General features: G+C 36.2%; 2 protein-coding genes across 2 annotated transcripts in view; one reads left to right on the top strand and one right to left on the bottom strand.

Annotated features, from left to right (window-relative positions):
* Positions 1-11,360, top strand: part of sin3ab (SIN3 transcription regulator family member Ab) — a 50,980-nt gene extending 39,620 nt beyond the window's left edge. Inside the window, exons 18-21 of the mRNA XM_059534413.1 lie at positions 5,745-5,837; positions 8,472-8,566; positions 10,295-10,496; positions 11,031-11,360. Of these exons, the coding sequence (XP_059390396.1) occupies positions 5,745-5,837; positions 8,472-8,566; positions 10,295-10,496; positions 11,031-11,252 (612 nt within the window). The 3' untranslated portion in view covers positions 11,253-11,360. The remainder of the gene's footprint in view (positions 1-5,744; positions 5,838-8,471; positions 8,567-10,294; positions 10,497-11,030) is intronic.
* A 2,202-nt stretch (positions 11,361-13,562) lies between these two features.
* Positions 13,563-21,510, bottom strand: crabp1b (cellular retinoic acid binding protein 1b). The gene is made up of 4 exons (XM_059522944.1): positions 21,265-21,510; positions 19,492-19,670; positions 17,419-17,532; positions 13,563-13,994 (listed from the first exon to the last, which is right to left on the bottom strand). Exons 1-4 carry the CDS (start codon positions 21,332-21,334, stop codon positions 13,944-13,946), a joined length of 414 nt encoding a protein of 137 aa, XP_059378927.1. The 5' UTR covers positions 21,335-21,510; the 3' UTR covers positions 13,563-13,943.
* Between the last annotated feature and the right edge of the window lie 999 nt (positions 21,511-22,509).

Below are 22,509 nucleotides of genomic sequence, written 5' to 3'. Positions count from 1 at the left end.
TGGTTCCCTGGGCTCCATTCAGCCACTTTGTATTTGTTTATACACTTCAAGCATCGCTTCCCTCAACATGAGGGGCTATTTGGGTGATTCTCGAGGTAGTTTAGCAGCTCTCCCCTTTTTCCAAAAAGGGTCGCCTATGAGCGTGCTACTCTAAGCTCGGAGTTCTTCTCTCATTAGGAGACTGAGTTCTCTGTTTTTCCAAGAGTGCTCCAGTATTGTTTCCATAGAACGATTTGATGACTCTCAATCATACTGTGTTTCCATCTATGAGCTGCTCTATCAGAGTGCCACGAGAACCCCTCCTTAGTCACAGACAGTCATCTAAATGTCCCAGGGGCAACTCCCGTGGAAATGGTAGAGTTGGTACTTGGTGCTCGCCATGATTCTGGCCTGCACTCCCCTCAGCATGGCGCCGTGGGTATACTGTTCCCCATAGCGACCCCTATAGGACGTAGTTCGAAGTTCCCTTGTAAGGAAACGTCTCAGGTCTCGAATGTAACCATGGTTCCCGGAGTAGGGAATGAGACACTGCGTCCTCTAGCCATGCTTCGGATGCAAGCTTCAGACGAAGAAGTGAATGACGTGTTCTCCCGGTGCTTGTTTATACTAGCGCCGGTAGTGACATCAGAGGCTGTAGCCGGCCAACAAGTTGGTGTTTTTTCAATGTATGCTTCAGACACGGGTCACGATGAGGTGTTCCCCATAGCAACCCCTAGAGGACGCAGTGTCTTGTTCCCTACTCAGGGATCCATGGTGACATTCGTAACCTGAGACGATCTCTGCAATGTTACTGTCATGTGACCTACCTGCATCGGTTCACTGCCATTCATAATCCTCTCTCGTGGTCTCATGGGATAGTAAAGTTTCAATCAAATGCACACTTCAAAATTTCACTGCAAGTAGAAGGTCATCTTGGTACCATACTCAGACTTTCTTTTCAAATACCCTGAATTTGTATGTTTTACCATTTCAGGTTACTGTTTTTCAAATATCATATAGTGGGAAAGTTTTTGATTTCAGACCCAACAACTGTGTACTTCTCTCTTTATTATGGAATTGGTATGGTATGGATAAAACTACCAAAGATGTACATTTAAAGCTCAAAGTATACTGTAGTTTTTAGGAATAATCTAGGTAAATATCGTCTTCAAAATAGTATTGTATACATGCTGTACTGTACACATGCAGCCTGATTCTTCTTACCTTTTTTCACAAGGTGGCAACACTTTCACAAGGTGGCCCAGACCACTATTTCAAGTCAAAAAAGAAAAGTCGGAGACAGAATAACAACTAGAGAGTACTAGAAGTACTAGAGGTGGTGGCAACAACAATGTCTTTGTTGATGAGTACTAGTGTCAGGGCGTTAAGAGACACTCCGTTCTAGTTTAAATGAGTACAAAGACATGTTTATAACTTAAAGGGTTAGTTCACCCAAAAATGAAAATTGTCATTTAATAACTCACCCTCATGTCGTTCCAAACCCATAAGACCTCCATTCATCTTCGGGACACAGTTTAAGATATTTTAGATTTAGTCAGAGAGCTCTCAGTCCCTCCTTTGAAACTGTGTGTACGGTCTACTGTCCATGTCCAGAAAGGTAAGAAAAACATCTTCAGAGTAGTCCGTGTGACATCAGAGGGTCAGTTAGAATTTTTTGAAGCATCGAAAATACATTTTGGTCCAAAAATAGCAAAAACTACGACTTAATTCATCATTTTCTTCTCTTCCATGTCTTTTGTGAGAGAATTCAAAACACAACAGTGTAGTGATATCCAGTTCGTGAACGAATCATTCGATGTAACCGGATCTTCTTGAACCAGTTCACCAAATCGAACGGTTCACGTCTCCAATAAGCATTAATCCGCAAATGACTTAAGCTGTTAACTTTTTTAATGTGGCTGACACTCCCTCTGAGTTAAAACAAACCAACATCCCAGAGTAATTAATGTACTCAAACAGTACACTGACTGAACTGCTGTGAAGAGAGAACTGAAGATGAACACCGAGCCAAGCTAGATAATGAACAAAAGATTGACTCGTTAAAATCACCTATTTTAAATAAGTATTTTTTTAAACAGCCTGATGTGCTTTTATAATAAAAAAGTTATTTTAGCACAAAATAGATTTGATAATTTTTATGAAAATGTAGCCATGTGCAGTAATATTGAAAACTGAGATTGTGACGCATTGTGATATTGAGTTGATAATGATAATTGGAATTGAATTGTGAAACTGGTGAAGATTCACACCCCTATTTTTAAGATGGCAGTAGTGACATACAGAGATTCCAACTATAAACAAAAAGCATAAAACTGCAATTTTGTTTAAGATGTAAAGTTGTAAAGATGTATTTGCAAAGCAGAAGAATTAGTTGGGGAAAAAATGTACATCAAGAATCATTTTGTAATCGGATCGTGACTCTCGGGATCGGATCGTAAAGTGCCTGAAGATTCCCACCCCTAACAACATTGTGATGCATAGATGCATCGTTAATCATATTCTAATCGAATCGTGGGTCTTTGAATCGTAATCGAATCATGATATACCCATAGATTCCCACCCCTAGACATTAGACGAGGACAAAATTTTGTAGTGTGCTTAAAACTTTGAGGTTTCACATTCGTTTGCATGGATACACTAAACATTTTTCAAAACTGAAGCATACTTAAAGTTAAAGTTTTACACATTCCCCTAAGGAAAGCAATTTACAAAAAGTGTTGTAGTATCAGTGGTATAACATGGTTATGTATATATTGTGCCATTCTTGCCAGATCTATATCTTTCATTAAAAGTCTGTTTGCAAAGCCTGCAAATAAATACATTTACGTAGTTGAAATGAGTCCTGAGTCCTTTGGAAAGTAATGTTACATTTAGGGCTGCCCCCTAATAGTCGACTAATCGTTAGTTCTTGTTCGACAAAAATGTTATTAGTTTCTTTGTTACAGAAAAAAAAACAGGGCTTAAAGTTCTCTGTCACCGTGCCGGATTTCTGGCGTGCGGCGTTTAATAATAATCTTGTTGATTGATATCACTTTCGAGTCCATGAGTTCGCCTACCAATGGTATGAGATGAGCAGTTTTCACTCTCAACCAAGCTAACATTACTAGCCAATCAGAATGTTTTACTCTTATAAACACATGACACATATAATATAGTATCCAATTGCAGAGTCGCAGTCCTGATGTATGGAGAAGTGCGACAAAAAGCTGCGAGTCGCAATGGTCAAAGATGTCCATCTAGGGCATATTTACATAGAAAAGCTAAGTATAAAGCAGCGGAGCTTTGTAAACAGCTCAGACTAATCACATCATCTCCATAAGAACGATAAGAACATATTCACCAGGTGTTTTGAAAAGGTCCTGTTCACACATGATCTCTTAATGGTAACTTTACGAGTAATTTACCAGTAAAGACTGTATGTGTGAAAGGGGCTAATCTCTTCCTCTGTATACGCTGTGAATTTGAAATGCTGAACGTAATCTGAAAAAAAAAACTGTGCATTATCTCACCAGATTTGTATCGTAAATCATTTATAAACCTTTGCCAAAACAGAAGAATACATCAACCTGTCTAAATATGTCAGGTATTGTACATCGCGATTTCAAAATAAATGTTGCTGCATGTGGCCAAATATTAAAATGTAATGGATTTTAAACATTGTTTAATCACGCTGTAAAGTGAAACGTCACCAGGCCGTGGGAGCCTTCTACAGGTATTTGTTTTAATACATGTACCGTACTTTTCGGACTATGAGTCGCACCTGAGTATAAGTCGCATCAGTCCAAAATTACTTCATGATGAGGAAAAAAACATATATGTCGCACTGGACTGTAAGTCGCATTTATTTAGAACCAAGAACCAAGAGAAAACATTACCGTCTACAGCCGCGAGAGGGCGCTCTATGTCTGCAGTGTAGAGTACAGGAGCATTGAGCAGCATAGTGCGCCCTCTCGCGGCTGGAGACGGTAATGTTTTCTATTTGTTCATTTCTCTTGGTTCATTTCTCTCGGTTCATGTCAAATTAATTTTGATAAATAAGTCGCACCTGACTATAAGTCGCGGGACCAGCCAAACTATGAAAAAAAGTGCGACTTATAGTCCGGAAAATACGGTACATGTACTCAAGTCTGTTAGTTAATATTATATATTTTAACAGTGTTGTTCAATACAATCATGTAATTTCTTGGTTTTTATATTTTATTTGAGCCAATTATTATTGCCTCATTGTTAGTTTATATATTAATAGTCAGACTAAAACCTGATTTTCACTTAATCTGTTTGTTACTAAAAAATATCAGGTTGCTCAGTTGTCAAAATAATCAGTAGATTCAAATAATCATTAGTTACAGCCCAAGATTAGTTAAAATATATCTAAATACAATTGCATTGTTTTACTTTTTGAAATTAAAAGACAAATATTTTTTTATAGAAAATTTCTTGAAAATAGTTTTCAAATATCGACATGTTCTAGTGAACCAAGTATCTGTATTTTGTCTCATCTCATGAGTTAAGTGATTCTCAAATTCTTAGGTTATGTAATGATCTATGTGAAACCTGCATACAGGCACATCCACTACTGTGGAGATGACAAGAAAGCACTTGTTTATCAGTGTATTACTAAAATGTTAATGCAGCCTCCTTACTGTTTTTCCCCGACACATTCATAATCATAGCTTTATGAGTGTGCTTATTAGACTTTGTGAGCAATTAAAGGATCATTATAATGATTTAAATGGTTTATTAATAAACGTGCGATTAGTCAACTAATGCTTAAAATGAACAACTACTAGTCGACCAGAAAAATCCTTAGTTGAGGGCAGCCCTATTTATTTTTAGTCCAGTGATCCTGCTGTAGTATTTCTTCTGTCTGTATAACAAATGAGTGGGTGGGGCTTAATAGACAATGATGAAGTAGTAGGCGTTGATCTGTCTGTGCAGATAGTCTTCTGCTGATATTTTCATCTCTATTATGTAATAAAAACCTGGAAGCAGAAAACGAGTCATTTTGGCAGCTTGGATTCAATATACTTGTGTATATGTGTTCAGTTGTATGCATATGCCACATTTCCACATCAAAACTGAAGTTTACATTTGGATTTTTATGCTTTCACTTTTGAGAAAAGCAAAAAGGATTAGATTTTTATCAGTAGTGTAGATGAGATATTATGGTGTGTTAAAAGAAATAAAGTGCTTTTTCTGTACTACAGTTGTGTTCACAGTTACAATGTTGAAGTCACAGTAAAAGATGGTTGTAAAGGAAATGCTGATAAGAGTTTTTCAAGCAAACCAATTGACCATCCATCAAGCTATCAGTCAAAGTGGCTTAATCGGCCAAAATCACTGCTTTTTGTTTTAATGACCACATTTTTCAATTTCACGCTCTTATCTGCTGCCTCTTTTTTTATCACCTTCTCTTTATTTAACTACTTTGTTTAACCACAGTTTCATCTGTGTAGATAGATACGCATCTATAGAGTCTTTTTTCTCAACATTTTAGGTTAAATCCTGTGAATTTATTAGGGAGAATGAACAGCTTACATGGTATACCTAGCATGACTCCTTATTAAATATTATTTGCAAATGAAAATATAGTTCAGATTCCATTTAGTCTCTCTATTTATATGAGTCCATAGAAACTAAATGTATTATTATAATTAGTAAAATACAGTCTACAAATAGTTTTAGATTATGGGTCTGCTACCCATGCATATTTATACAGGACTTTTTTTTTCTTTTCTTTGCAGTTATTGTTCCAGAAGTCTAAAGGGACTGTGCAGCTGGCCGTGGAGCTGTTGGACACAGAGGAGGAGAACTCGGATGGACCTGTGGATACTGAGGTACATGCCTGATACTGTGCTAAAGATTTTGAGTGTTAACCTATTAAACCTACCTGGACTGCTGGTGAAGTGTTGTGGCGACATCCTCCGCCAAGTTTACTTTGCAGCTTATTCAGTCCAAGAACCTACTCATTACTGGAGCTCTGTTCCATTGTGCTGCTTTCTGTGCTGTGCAATAGGCATTCTGCTGACTCGTTACTTGAAGGCTGAAATCCATCCTTTAGAGGAACAGATTTTGTCATTCTGCTGCATCGCTTTATCCGACAACATCTGCTACATCTGTGCCACCTGCTGCTGCAAGACTTGTTGAGGGGAAATGACGAAAATGGTGTCATTTCCTTATTGCTCTTTCTTGTAGCACCTCAGAAGAGAGGTGACAAAGTTCATGAAGCAGATATTAAGCCAACAGATGTTTCTGACTTGTAAGAACAGCTGGGAACACACTAATGTCTAAATGGCCCCAAATATAAGAAAGAAATGATGTGCCATGGCAAGACTTTGCATTGAGCCAGGTCTGCTCAACAGACTATTGTAGGAGGTCTCTTCTAGCACAAATCATGTCCTGCACAAAATTCCTGTCTGGTTTTGATATGGTTTGTATAACAGTATTTCTGAAGATAGACTCCATGAGGAATGTAGGGATGCCCGCAAGATGACTTCTTGCTTTACAGATCATTGCTGTTGAGAGCTGTACTTCAACCAGCATCAGAAAAAAACCCACAAAGTTGAACAAAAAAACATTTGTGTGACTCCATTTGTGCTTGGGATTGTGGAGGGAACATCTCTTTAAGCACAGTGCATTTTGAGTTATTACTCTGTTACAGCCCTTGTGGATGAAAAATTGTTGGACTGACTACAAGCTTTTTGTTGACGAATCTTACACCAGTTCCTCACTCCTCAGGGACTTCCTTAATTAATTGGTTCAGGCTTGTGGCACTGTTTGGGACGCAGGACAATGTGTCCCGAACAGCTGAACCAAGGGACCCTCCCTGCAGTAATATCCGTTGGATCAGAAACAACAAGGTGCTGTTTAATGAATGGAGGAATATGTGGGAAATACTGATCCTTCCATAAAACCTACAGAGATAGTGACAGACAGTGGACCCTTAAGGATGGGATGCTGTGAATGTCTACATGAAATCAGACAGTGGTGTTGGATTCATTGCCATTATGAATGCCTTCAGCATACTGACAAGGCGAAGAAGACCCACACAGAATTCTAGGGTACAGTGGTTGTGGGTCTTGCAGGAAGATGGTTGTCAAAGTACATTCGCTTCTGCATCAGCTCGTATGGTTCTTCAGGATTTTCTATATTCTGAAGCCCATCAGCCCGTCAGTAGCACAACTGGACGGCAAAGGTGCAGCCCCAGCCACCAGCCAGAAAAAAAATGTGTGTGTGTGATATTGCAGTGTGTTCACAACTGAAGTAATATTTGATTCATCTGTGCATGTTGTTAAAAAAAAAAAGGTTGGCTTGATTGTAAAAAAATATATATATTGAAAAGAAAAAACACGATTGAAACAAATTTTTAGTTTCTGCAATTTATATTGCTTTTTCAAATATTCAGAGTTAATAAAATAATTCTAAACACCTATTCTGTCCTATAAATTTTTGTATAAAAATGTAATACTATTATAAAAATCATAATAATTTCTCATTATTATACAATTATTTGTTTAATTCATTAAGGTCATTTATTAGGGGCCAAGCACTGAAGGTGCGTAGGCACCTATTGTATCTGTTGGCGCTCTTTTTTTTTTTTCCTCTTTTCTGCTTCTTCTACTTCTACTATTGAGTCTATGGCAGCCAATAAAACCGCTTGCTGGAAAGTTGTTACACTAATGGAGGAGAGTCCCAACAATAACCATAGCAAATTTGAAGTCTCTAACTCAAACTCTTTAGCGCCACCACTTGTCCAAGTTTGCACTCATGTTTATGCTAATAACTTTCGAACCATAAGGCACAGAAGGAAAATTGTTTCAAATTCTTTTCAAATGTAAAAAAATCGTAAGGTTTAGTTTTTTCGCTAATTTCAATTGTTCGAAAAACCTACTTTTTCAAACTTGTTTTAGACGGTTTGTCTGATTCTCAACAAAATTGGCTCAAATCATCTTCAGACCATGCTGGCAAAAATGTATGGAATTCAACTTGATTCGTCCAACCATTGTCGAAAAACTTGCGAACCGATTCGACGAAAAGCACAAAAAATGGATGTGAGGCTATATCTCCACGTTTTGGCTTATTGAGACCAAACTTGGTGTGTGTAATAACAAGCATGACCTGTGACTACCTGCAGTGTTTCGGCACGGTGCCACCTAGTGGTCAGGAGATAAAAAAAATCATGTTTTTGCTTACTTTTTATAGTTCTTTTATTCTGCTCATTTTACATTTGACTATGTCAGTTTTGGTCTTGAGCTTCAAAAAGAGACAATTTGTCAAGAGGTAAAATTCATGAATAGAGCTGTTGCATTATATATGAGATTCATTAAAGAAATTAATCTTTCCAAATACAACACACTAAAATGCCATGCAGGACATATCCTGAAGGTTATTGTATTTTCATTTATTTCATGTATTAACAGTGACTCTTACTTCTGTAAAAGTAACTTTGAATGTCTGCCTGTGTGTTTCAGCGCTGGCCCGACTACGTGGAGCGATATCTGAACACCAGCTCGGCCTCTCCAGAGCTGCGAGAGCACCTCTCCCAGAAACCCGTGTTTCTACCCAGGTGAGGCTCAGCCAAGTACACCCATCTTTAGAGCCGCGAGTCCTTTAAACTTCCCATGAAGCGTCAGCTCAAGACAGGAACATCCCAGGAATGCTTTCGGTAGTCTTTGGAAATGTCTGGGAGTCAGACTGTACAAGTGCTGCCTGTATAATCACCTGTTTTTGTTGCTGTTGTTGTTTTTTCTACCCAAACACACAAGCTCTCCGCTTACTTGCATTTGCACTTTATTGAGAATTTATTTCATGAAAATTCATTGTTAGGCTGTTTATCTTTGCTCAGATGTGGCCACAATACAGGCATATTGTTTTTTTTACGCTTATTTATAAATTGTAAGTATGGTGTGTTTGTGGGAAATGTGTGCAGAGGTTTAATCTAAAATGATGTACCCCTTTAATGAGGTGAAAATTCCATTTCATTTTTAATAATTGTTTTTTCATCTGAGAATATGGAATATGGAAGATGTTTTTATATACCTGCTTTTAACAGGGTTCGGTTGAGACACCATGTTCTTTGGAAGAGCAACTTTCTAAAGAGGCTGAAGACATTTAGATAAGATGAGCCTGTTCTCAAAAAAAGCAGAGTGCTTTGTTCAGATCTGTACTTTCTTTTGAATAGATTTTCATAATCTTTTTAAAGTAGCCCACTTTTGGGTTTCAGACAACTTCCTTGCTTTCTCACATAAAGTGTGCTGTGGTCTGTTTGTGTAATTCTGTATGTGACCTGATTTCATGATTGTGTATAAATGCTTTTATAGTCTGTAAGATTTGATGCTGAGATCTCAAAGACAATGTGTCCTCCCATTGCTGATTCGAGATTGAGTTCAATTGGGGTTGTCAGTTTACAAAGTGGTGTTGTGACTCGAACTTAAATTTAAACTCACCACGGTCTGACGGCTGTATTTCAGAGAGGGGCTTGTCAATAAAACTCTGGTCTGAATTTTATCCTCAGATGTGCGTGCAGTCTATTTCTTTCCAACAGACGTTTGAGCTCTAGCATGGGAGGATGATTGATTTGCTTGTTCGTAATGCATGTTTTATGCGCAGTGCCGGAGAGATGCTCTTGATGTCTCCATGTTCATCCACAAACTGACAGTCGAATTTGTATTTATTTTTGGATTGATTCATTACTGTTTACGTGCAGTGCAAGGTTGAGAAGCTGACATTTGCACCACCCACTGTTTTTGCTAAGAGAATTAATGCAACAAACACTTCTAGTGCATGGTCATGCAATGCATAATGCTCAATGTCAACCCATATCCTGGCCATTTAACCTTACTCCCTACCTGGTTTCTATTTTTTGTGTGACGATTGGCTAGTTTCTTTAAGTGAAGTCCTGAATTCAAAATAAGAGTCATGGTTTCTATGCCCATTCACATCTGTAACCTTTGGTGAGTACACTTCTAATTTTAGTCTTTAATTGAAGCAGGGAAATTACCTTTTTTTTTTTTTTTCATCCAGTACCTTGATTTGGCACTTGATCAATACGGTTTTGCCACGGATATGAGTTTTCAGTGGAGATTATCACTTTTGTTGATAATTTATCATATCTATTGAGACCCAGGTGCACTGTAGACAGTTGCATTGGTGCATAATTTTTCTTTTTGATTAGGATGTCCGTCTCTTTAGGCTGTCAGATGCTAAGCCTTAACATGTTTGATAGCATTTGTACTAAATTTAAGAAAGATTAAATTGTTTTGAAAATTAAACGATGTGGATTTTTCTTTTTAAGGAACCTGAGGCGAGTCCGGAAGTGCCAGAGAGGTCAGGAGATGCAGGTGAGAGAGGCCAAAGAAACAGCCAAGAAATCCTCCGAGGGTGGCGAAGACTCAAAAATGGAGTGCATGTTTAAGCTCAACTCCTACAAGATGGTGTACGTCTTCAAGTCGGAGGACTACATGTACAGACGCACTGCACAGCTGAGAGCGCATCAGGTATATAGATGATGGATCAATGGTTCTCAAACTTTTTGATTCAAGAGCCGCCAATTGTCCGATTCAATATTTGAACTAATACATATTAATACATTTCTGATGTTTCTACTGCATTTATTATGGTTATTTTTTTATTAGCAGAAACTGGGAGTGTTGATATATTGAATGAATAGTCCATCCAAAAATTATTTCAGCATTTATTAATACTCAAGTCATTCCAAACCTGCATGACCTTTAAGTTCTACTAAAGAAACAGAGATATTTTGAAGAATAATCGTAATGAAATGGTTTCGGTTCCCATTGACTTTCCTTGTATGGACACAAAATACCAAATGGCAATTGGAAATGTTTGGTTAGCAATATTCTTCAAAAACAATAGTTTTTAAGAGGAAAGTATGATTTCAGCTTGAATCTTTTTTTCATGTATTAGCATTTTAATAAAAATTATTTACCCCACTTGAACTTAATAAATTAACTTACCAACTTTTTTACTAACACGATTGATTGATTTCTGTTTATCTTGATGATTTTCAGTCACATCAGAGAGTAAGCACTCGTCTGCATCAGCGCTTTCAGTTGTGGCTAGACAGGTGGCAGAAAGAGCATGTGACCAGCGACATGGCGGCCGCCACTTACACGTGGCTGATGGGCGAGGGCCTGGAGGGGCTACTGCCCTGCAGAACCGTCTGTGAACCCAAGATCCTCCACTTCCAGAACATCAACAAATACAAAGTCACCTACAGCACTACGTTGTAAAGCTCAAGTTTTTAAGAGAAGGAAGGGCTTTTCCCTCCATTTTATGTTGTTTTTACAATGACTGTAGCACTGAAATTAAAATCTGACCGCCGTTGAGGACATGAAAAATGCTCAATTTCGTTCCTTTTTTTTTTTTTTACCTTTTTAAATTTTTAGATTGCTGTCTCCCCCATCCCCCCTGGACTTTATACTCAGTTGTTTAGTGACCTTCAATCATGAGGGCAAGAAAACACTTCTTGCAAATGCTGCAGCTCTAGTCAGACTTTTATTCGATTTCCAAGAAGATAGGAATCGGTTTGGTCTTTTTGAGCGGCTTTTTGTGAAAGGATGGTTTACAAATACAGGTCAAGATCATGCCCAATTTTCTATGTTTTTTTTTTTTTTCATCTCTTCAAGGTGAATAGTAGTTTATTAGCAATATGTCTTCTGTGGTTCAACTTCAACCACGTACATGTTCAGAAAATGAGAGAAAATCTCAAATTGGTTTTTAAAAAAGCCTCCATGTTTGAGGCTATGCAGCTAAACCAGGACTGGTGATGTGAATTTCCCAAATGTATTGTTCGCAATATACATGAAATGTAATCAAGGTCTCTTTTCACAGGTTAATTACAGCACCATTAATGAAGGTATTACCGTTAATTAATAGACATCTAAGATACCAGCCACAATGTGTCAATCAGGAAAACCAGAAATAAGTACAGTCACAAAAGCTCTTGTGATGTAAATACGATGTATATATGCCAGACTGTTTATATTCAGACAACCTTCACTGTTACGTAGTTCAGTTTTTAGGCTTCCTTATCAGCTTAGTGGAGGAGGCTAATGCTGGGATGTTTAAGAAAACACTTTATGACTATTCTTACCAAAGGGAGTTCTTGTTTAAAGTGTTTGTCTGGTCACTCTGTCTCCTCTCGTTATGTAGTCATGAAAATGTTCGTTTTCGGCAGCTTCAAGTTTGTCCAGAACCTGAGATGTTGAATAGGATGATGCTATATTTGGCCCCTTATCTGAACTTGTATTCAAATTTGTGATATCACTGCCTGTGTTCTGAGTAGAACTTAGAAACAAACCTGTTTGGTCCCATTTTGCCCTCTTGTACCGAGAAGTCTGGAAATGTAACTTGGGGCACATTTGTATGTGCTTTAAGGCTTTGGTTTATGCTGACAAATATGTAAAACATATTTAAAGAAGGCAATGACAGCATGTTTCTATGTTCTCATGTACAGCCCTTTTATATTATTCATTATTGTTTTAAAGATTGAAATAAAACAGAATTGTAGTAGATTACCCTGCTGTGTGTCGAGCTGCCTGGAAGTATAAGGATCAATAATGCATGTGTGTTTTCTCACTGAATTACACTCATGTACTCTTGAGTGTTATTGAGAATGCATAATTCATGTGCACTGAAACCCACTGTGTAGTTTTCCCACACTGGCGGCAGAGGGAGTGTTTGGACATTCTCCTGGGGTGCAGTATAATGTTTTACACTCAAATGTGACTATAGTTAAACTTAAAACATTAGCCAAACTCTCATGATCACATTGAGGCATGTAGTTATTAATTTGCAACACTGGAGCTCTTACACTAAATCTCTACGGTTTTTATTAGGAAATGCAATTAACTCTTAACAGTCTTTAGAGATTTTTAAAATTGTGTAATATTATGTTTTCTTTTTTTGCCCAAAAAAGGAATAAGCGTTTAAACACCAAAGAGAGTAATAAAAGTCTACAGTGACATTTAACCTACCAGGAGAAAAAAAAAAAGGAAAGGTGTTCGATATGGTTCATTATTTAATTAGGATTTGACCCCATATTATAATTAAGCGGTCCCTGGAGTAATGGCTGCATAAAATTTGGGTTTGCCACTACAGGAATAAATTAAATTTTAGAACATATAAAAATAAGAGTTTTAAATGGCAATAATATTTCACATTCTAAAATTTGGGGTTATTTCTTAATGGGTTATTACTTTAAAAACATTACCGATCCTCAAATATTTGAACAGCAGTGTTGTCCTCTGGAAAACATGCATTTTATGTGTCTTCTAAAGGGCAGTACTAAATGATGTCACTGTAGGATCGTTAGCTAACTATGGTTGCGAGCTCCATTGAACTCTTAGCAATGACGGAACTTGCAACCATAGTTGCTTTTGAGAAATACACCCCAGGACAAACAAGGGACTCATAAACAACTATCACAAAATATATAAATAAAAAAAACACAGATTCAATAACACAAGATTCAAGTATATATAAACGTAGGTTTCCAGTGAAACGTGCTGGTTAAAGAGATTTAAAAATGCACAATCATATCATTAACAATTATATGCCTTTATTATTTCATGCACAGTCAATGACTACAAAAAAGTTAATAAAGATTATTAGACATTGCTGTAGTAAACCATTACAAGTGTTTGTCAGATATAACCATGAATGTAACTAACACCAGGTCTGCTCAATTCCTCAACTGTCCGGCCCACCTAAAGTCATCTTAGCGCTTGAGCCAGGCCTGACTAACACTACATTAAAAACATTATTAAAATGAATCTAATGATTAAATTGAATAAACATAAATGGTGATAAAGTTGGAACAGAAAAAAGTATCAACTAACACAGAACAGTGCAAGTTAATCACAAACAAAAATGTTATTCCTCCAAAGCTGCAAGTGCTGGAATCTCCCTCCATCCAGTGCTTATTCACGTACATAAATCCGTGTGCACACCACGTCATCGGCCCCAAAGGTCTAAGCAATGAAAATAAATAAAGAGAGAACGCCATTAACTCATTCATTCTTTCAGTGTTACTCACAGTTCATTTTGTTCACCATGATTTATTTGCAGTCATAGAGTGATTATATGTGACACTCCTAAAATGAAGACATGTAGCTCTGATGTAAACAATTTGTTTGTAGCTTTCTGGAATTGTTTATCACTCAAGTGCTTTGACCGATGTATTGATGGGATTGAGAGGAAGTGCCTCTGACTTCTCAGTGCGGAAACGTTTGGAAATCACATCAAAACTGAACTAGAGCAGCTGACAACACCATAGACCAGCTGCGCTCCAGAGTAGGACCACCTCACGCACTCTTGAAAAAAATGTTATTAGGAAGGGCCATCTGCTGTGTGCGCCCGTGCCGTGGGACACATTAGAGAGAGGAGTGTCAGGCCCTTACACACCGCCAGATTCCTACATCTAACATGATCAATTAGACCCATTTGCAAAGCGTTTTCTGGGTCTGCCAGCAACTTTGCTCCTTGATGCCAGCTTTACTGAAATGTGGCCGTTTTCACAAAAAGCCACACACATTAATCACTAGAATGAAAAAACAGGCAAAAATTAAGTAAACTTCATGTAAACCATTTATAATGAATGACAAATGGTTTCAAGTGGTTAATTTCAGTAAACAAAAAGACAGAAAGCAGCTGCCATTATATTAATATGCAACGAGGCATTTTTTTTTTTTAATTAGCTGCAGTTGGTCATGATTATTCAGCTCATGACAAAACAGCTGGTCGTGAATGAAAAGACATGCATCACCATCATGCATTCAGAAGTCTTCTCCTCATGAGCCTGAAGGAGTCTTGATGTGAGCCAGCTGCATTACCTGTTCACTGTGATGCATTACATTTTCTGCTGTGCCTAATAAGACACAGATGTGACTTCAACATGTCTTGTCCAGCATGCTGTAATGCCACCAACTGTGTCAAGGTCCATGAGCGCATTAATGTGGACCAAAAATACCACTGAATGCAAGTTGTGCTGTGTTAATGGTTCAGCGTATTTCCCTGTTGAGCTCATTTATTTAGCAATAACTTTCCATGAATAGAGCACAGCACACAGGGTCTGAAATGGCCTAGTAAATAGCTTTTTCAACAAATGTTATATGAATGGCAACATAAAACAATGCAAAATAAAAGAATAAATGCATGCAAACTGCACATTTTGCCTATTGCTATCACTCAGTAGCAGCTACTGCTAATTTGGAACCAAATGTTGGTTTGTTGTCAATATATATATATATATATATATATATATATATATATGTTTCCCCCCAAAAAGCAAGATGAATATTTGTTTTGTCAAAAACTTGAGTAACAAGGTTGAATGTTTGTTCATGATGGAGGCCATCAGTACTTAAATGTTTTTTTTTTAACTATGCAAATGAAATTGAATCTATTAGAATATTATGTACTTATTTCCTGTCAGTGTGTATAAAGTGTCAAAATAATGTTAGATTTTAGGTCTAAAAAAGACCTAAGATAATGTCTGAGAGGGCTCTGGGTTGTACACAAAATTGGTAACCAAAACTTGTTAATTAATACATATATATATATATATATATATATATATATATATATATATATATATATATTTTTTTTTTTTTTTTTTTTTTTTTAATCGAGTATATCGGTTCAATAATCAAATTAATGTTATTTGTTGTGCATAGTACAAGTAACATTTCATCTTAAAACTTCTCAAGCAGGACAGTTCAATGTTATGCAAGATAACACTTAGTTTATATATATATATATATATATATATATGTATATATATATACACACAGTACAGACCAAAAGTTTGGAAACATTACTATTTTTAATGTTTTTAAAATAAGTTTCTTCTGTTCATCAAGCCTGCATTTATTTGATCAAAAATACAGAAAAACAGTGATATTGTGAAATACTATTACAACTTAAGATAATAGTTTTCTATTTGAATATACTTAAAAAAAATAATTTATTCCTGTGATGCAAAGCTGAATTTTCAGCATCATTACTCCAGCCTTCAGTGTCACATGTAACATCCAGTCTATCACATGATCCTTTAGAAATCATTCTAATATTCTGATTTATTATGAGTGTTGGAAACATTTCTGCTGTCTAATATATTTGATGAATAAAAGGTTTAAAAGAACTGCATTTATTCAAAATAAAAAAAAAATTCTAATAATATATTTTGTTTACTATCACTTTTTTATCAATTTAACACATCCTTGCTGAATAAAAGTATTGATTTTATAAAAAAAAAAAAAAAAATTACTGACCCCAAATTACTGACCAGTAGTGTATATTGTTATTACAAAATATTTATATTTTAAAAACATAGCTTCCTTTTTTTTTTTTTTACTTTTTATTCAAAGTATCCTACAAAAGTATCACATGTTCTGAAAAAATATTAAGCAGCAGAACGGTTTCCAACTTTGATAATGAATCATCATATTAGAATGATTTCTAAAGGATCATGTGATAATGATCCTAAAAATGCAGCTTTGCATCACAGAAATAAATGATAATTTAAAGTATAATAAATGTAAAAACAATTATTTTAAATTGTAATAATATATCACAATATTACATTTGTTTTCTGTATTTTTGATCAAATAAATGCAGGCTTAATGAGCAGAAGAAACTTCATATATATATATATATATATATATATATATATATATATATATATATATATATATATATAACATGGTGTTTGTGCTTCCATGCTTTAAAAGAAAAGGTGAATTTTGCACAAGTGATTACTGAACACTGCATAGTAAGCAATTTCAGAACTGGGCCTTGGTTTTAACAGAGCCTCTATAAACTTTTAAGTATGGCCTACACATAATGCTACTTATAAATAGCATGAACTTTATCAGGATGCATGTGAACCACAGACGAGTGCCACACAAGGTTAGATGCTACTGTAGGTTGTATTCGCTTGTTATGCATCAGTTACTTTTACTGAATGCTCATGAGCTGCTTTTTATGGCACATATTTTCAGTGACCCATGTGAAGAATGTGAGCGAGTGTGAGTGTTTCACCATCACAAGTCCTTCCCAAATCTGCTTTAAAGTTTACAACAGATACTTGAATGAGAGAGAAGACATTTGATGTCCCTCAGGGGCAGCGAAGCCAGTGAATAAAGCCAGTAATAAACCTCCTCAGTTATAAGGCCAGTTTACTGTTGTCCATCTGGCCTATAAAACGGAGCAGGCCAGATGTTTATCCAATCCTGCATTTTTGTAAAAATTCCAAACAAATCCAAGCGATCAGTTTCTCATGGGTGTCAGTAATCACAAAGCAGACTGAAACATGTCACACTCCGAGACATTAAGCACAAAACACACAGTGACAGACACAGAATTGTTTTAAAAGCAACTATCAAAGCTCCTCACCAGAATGAGTTCGTTCCCTCTCAGCTCTCGTGTCCAGTACGTCTTGGGGCCGTTTCCATCCAGAAGGGTTTGCCTACAGGTCATCTTGTTCTCTGTCTCCCATGTGACCAGGCTCTGTGGACAATTACAGGCAAATGGCAATTCCCCAACTGGATCACAATCTGTATCTACATGCACTGCACACTGGAAGAACATTTTTTATTTTTCTCAGAGGAACTCGTCTGTCCATTTGCACTTGAATTATGATGTCCATTGAATTTTAAAAGCTTTTAGGACATTGATTTGAGAGAATGAATCATAAGTAATGGAGTGAGGACAGATGACCACCTCAGGTGACCTGCGACGTCATGCCAATGAGTCATAGCTATATACATTTTACCACCCTCTGTTCTTAATCTTTTGTGCTGCGTTTAACTAAATACACAGTTTTCATTGTGTTCATTTAATGTTGCCCTTGCCAAATAACTAAACAGTAAAATGAAAAATGCTTGGGTGTCCGTTTCTGTCAAAAACAGATGTTTATTTTGTGCTAGGCCTGTGGTTGCTTTTATTTGCTTGTAAAAAGGCAGCAGTCATAAAGGTTAGCTTGTTAAAAGGCTTTCTAGCACATGACAGTTCGGCCTGTCGCCACCCATTGCCCTTTCAGCTGCCTCTGATGGGTTGACAGGCTCAGACTGAAAACACATCCTGCTCATCGGTCTTTAGTATGCTAACATTATCTTGCACGGTGCTAGGTGTGATGAGAGCAGCCGTTTGAGCCGGAATCCCATCAGATCCATTCAAATCCGGGAGATTAAAGGTGGAAGGCATAAGGGCGACTGTAGCTAGTTTAGATAAGCCTGCAGTGTTGCTTTGATGCACTTTGTGTGTCATATAATCTATTTTACCAAACTGTCTGTGACCTGCCTTAGAGGTGAAAAACAGATTATTACGGTCACAAACTGTCTATTTAGCTTTAGTGATATTCTTCCATTTCATATTGTGCTGTATTGTGCTTATTACTTTTTTAGTTTTAATTAAGACAATTAAAACAAAATTGTAAACATCTTGTAAGTAATTTAATTCTTTTTGCACACCTCTGCACTACACACACACACACACACAGGTTTCCATTTTTTATGGCAACATTCTATAGATGCAATGATTTTTATTCTGTATTATACTATATTTATACTATACTATATACTGTATTATACTATATTTTATACTATATTTTCTAAACCCTTGCCCCTAAACCTACCACAACATTTTCTCATGGGGACCAAAAATGTTCCCACAAGGTCAATAATTACTATCATTGTGGGGACATTTGGTACTGTATAGGGAATATAAGACACACACACACACACACACAAGTAAAACAAAAAATTGGGTTGGTAAGACCTTAAAAATATTTGTGAAAGAAATCTCTTTGGCTCAGCATTGTGGCATTTAAAAATAAAATACAACAAAATTAGTACTATTGTGAAATATTAGTAAAAACCTACTGTTTTTATAACCGTTTTTGATATTAATGTTGTAAAAAATTATTTATTCTTCTGACCTTAAAGCAAAATTTTCAGCAGCCATTTCTCCAGTCCTCAGTGTCATTATTTATTTATTTATTTATTTGTACCTATTTTGAAGAAGCCATGATACATTTTTTAGGATTCTTTGATTTACAGATTGCAATTTTTTTTATCATTTTTTGAGTCCTGTCTGTGTAATTTCTGTGTGTATATATATAATATATATATATATATATATATATATATATATATATATATACACACATATACATATATATACATATACATATATACATATACATATATATAAAGGTATGCAATAAGGTTTGACATGCTAATCTTTAAGCAAGTACGTTAAATTATGCCCTTCCGATGCAAATATATATAATATTAAAGAACAAGTGAATAGTACTATATATATATATATATATATATATATATATATATATATATATATATATATATATATATATATATATATATATATATATTATATATACATACATCTCTGTATTCTGTATTCTCATTTCTATAGAATAAAGATACTGATCAAAAAAAGAGAAACCTTGCACTTGCGCCCATCTACGGTCTCCTCGTTGAACTCTTGTCCTATCTGGAAGTTAATTTCCGTGGTCCTCACGGTGGTGGAGGTTTTGATGTAGAACTGTTCGCTGTTCTGGCGGATCTCCACATGGGGTTTAGAGGCTGCAGCACAGGCCACCTTTCTCAGCATAGCGTTCACCCCTGCATTACAGGAAACATCTCATCACGCCACATGAGTTACGTCAAATTCACCACTTTGCTTCTTCAAATGTTTTCAGTTTTATGTCACTGATACAGAATGAAGAAAACAAAAGTCTCCAAATGAAAAGATTATTATATACAATAAATGATTGAATAACCCCATGAAGCATTCATTGCTCGACTGTGCTGTAATTATACACTTGTATATCTCGCTCTAATTCCCTCAAGATGGCTTACATCATTTATTTGAATCTGCTGCAATAGATACTGAGGCAAAGGGAATATCTGACCTGCTTTCACTTGTGTGGCTTTCATGTTTATAATGCGACTGACGTTAATTTTTCCTAGTCATAAGTGGGGCAAGTTAAGCATTCATACAGCCACGGTATGCCATATTTTCTGCATAAATAGTTATTAAAGTGACCACAGAGTAGATTGTTATCAGCAGATGTTGCAAATAAGGAGTTGCAATGACAGGGTGTTGACTGGAAGGAATGCCACGGCTCTTGGACTTGTGCAGCACCTACATGGACAATCCTGAATCTACAAGTGCTAACTGCATGTTTGTGGCACAGAATTGTAGTGTAAACTCTAACCACTTTCATAAACATTTCACTACTCAGAAATGTCTCTTTATGCTTAGCAGTTTTCTGGGGAATTGTAGTCGTCAGTTTCACTCTGATATCAAAAAAAAAAAAGCTCACTACCATTTAAAAATATGGGGTGAATATAAAAATAGTTTTATATTTGAAATAAGTGCTGTTCTTTTGAACTCTCATTTAAGAATACTGAAATCATGTATCACCGCTTATACAAAAATATGAAATACTGTTCGACATTGATGATAATAATAAGTAATGTTTCAAATCAGCATGATTTTTGAAGGATCATGACGCTGAAGACTGGAGTAATGGCTGCTGAAAATTCAGCTTTGCCATTACAGATATAACTAATATTTCTAAACAAATTAAAATAGTTAAATATATATATATATATATATATATATATATATATATATATATATATATATATATATATATATATATATATTATATTATATATTATACTAAACCATTTTTTACTGTAGGTTTGATTAAATAATTGAAGCCTTCTTTGGCAGCTTTTTTCAAAAACAAAACTCTTATCCCAGACTTTTGAACCTTAATGTAAAAAAAAATAATAATAATTGTTCAGACCTTTTGATCAAATCGTAATTTCTGGGCTGCACAAAACTTGTATTATTATTATTGGTATGAAACAATTACATTTCATAAAAAAAAAATCTATTCCACTTTGTTGGTGCATTTTTGTGCCCTTGCTAAATCTCTGCACTGTCTCTGTAGCTTTGAGAATTTGAATAAGAATCCAGGCAACTCATGCTGCCAAAGAAACAAAAGAGACTGAAGACGTAGTCCAACAGCCCGAAAATAATAGTGATTTACTCTTCACACTAGTTAATCCATGAATATGCTATTGAAGACTAAACAGCAGAAGAAGAGAGTATTCTGGACGGGGCCTAAACAACAGGATAAAACAGTCTATAGTAATCACATACTACACTCTTAGTGAAGGATGAAGTGAGTGAATCACTTACCGAGCGCTTTGAGGAGTTCTTCAAAATTTTCACTGCTCTTCATCTTCCAGGTTCCAGCAAAATTCGGCATCTTGACCTGGTCCTTTTTATCACTCCGGCTTTCAAAAACTTTTAATTCAGAAACCCAGTGAACAGATCTTCGACCACTTTTTAGATCTAAGAGGCTGTCCGATTCTTCTTCTCTTTCTCACCCTGTCTCTTCTAGAGTGTCACCCTCTCTTTCTTTCGGTCTCTGTGTTACGCCTTCTGGACCACTGCTGATAGCAAGCATCTGTGACGTACGTCAGTGGTCCCTCCCTCCCTCCCTCTCTCCCACCCAGATGGATGTGATGGCTTACAGGAGCTTCTTATTCATCTCACATCCTTGAATTCATTGCTTTAATACTATCCGGGCTGTCACATTTATTCTCACATAAAGCTCCTAAAGACTTTAAGTAATCACTTCATACTCTTCTATGGGCTTTTTTTATCGCTTTGCCAGTTCTTTAACTTTTGGATTAAAGTGAAAGTAAATTATAGTTTTCATTTTCCGCCAGTGCACTTTTTTTTTTAATCTATTCAGCAGTGCGGTCACAATATGAATTATTTTTACAAATACATCCGGTTGATGAAATTAGGAGAATGATTATTGGAGTACATTTTATAAGAAAATACTTTTTCAGCTTTTCTTCTTCAGAATTTCATCTTTAATTCAGTGCTGCTTGTCATTTCTTTGTAATTTTTTTTTTTTTTTTACATTTAGCAGCAATTTCTAAATGAACAGTGTCTCAAAGTAAATTCCACTCTAGATATACATTATATCAATTTGAGTCAATTTTCTTGTCTTTTAAACAACCCACAGCACATTTAGAAAACTGCCCCCGACACATTTCCCATGAAGACCCATTCATCCTGGATCCTGCCTCCCAAGAGGAGAAGGACAGGAGCCCCAGGAGAGAAAGAGGGGCCCCAGGCCGAACTCCCCCTCCCCTCCAAGGCAGTCTGATTTGTTCCTGTCCCGATGTGGTTTCATTTATCTCTTTGACAAAGTGCTTTTGAGACAGCAGTTGATAATTAATGTAGAGCGAGGGCAGAGAGCACTTTGTCATTTCTTCAGGAAGTATCCAGGAGAAGGAACGGACCCATCCACTCGCTAGCGCACCCTCATCAGCCACCGTTTGTCCCATCAATCAATTGATTTGGTATGGGCCTTCAGATGTTGCCGTGTGTGAATGTATCTTTTCTCTTCTTTGTTTTTATAAGGGC

Source organism: Carassius carassius, chromosome 3 (genome assembly GCF_963082965.1).
Source record: "Carassius carassius chromosome 3, fCarCar2.1, whole genome shotgun sequence".
NCBI lineage: Eukaryota > Metazoa > Chordata > Actinopteri > Cypriniformes > Cyprinidae > Carassius > Carassius carassius.
This window is presented reverse-complemented; position numbering and strand designations above follow the sequence as displayed.

What these genes read in the sequence shown, in the direction of transcription:
- crabp1b (XM_059522944.1), bottom strand. Translation starts at nt 21,334, where the DNA reads ATGCCGAATTTTGCTGGAACCTGGAAGATGAAGAGCAGTGAAAATTTT. An exon ending in AGAACTCCTCAAAGCGCTCG is followed by an intron (nt 19,671 to 21,264) that starts GTAAGTGATTCA and finishes CCTGTAATGCAG; the next exon opens with GGGTGAACGCTATGCTGAGA. An exon ending in TAGATGGGCGCAAGTGCAAG is followed by an intron (nt 17,533 to 19,491) that starts GTTTCTCTTTTT and finishes AATTGTCCACAG; the next exon opens with AGCCTGGTCACATGGGAGAC.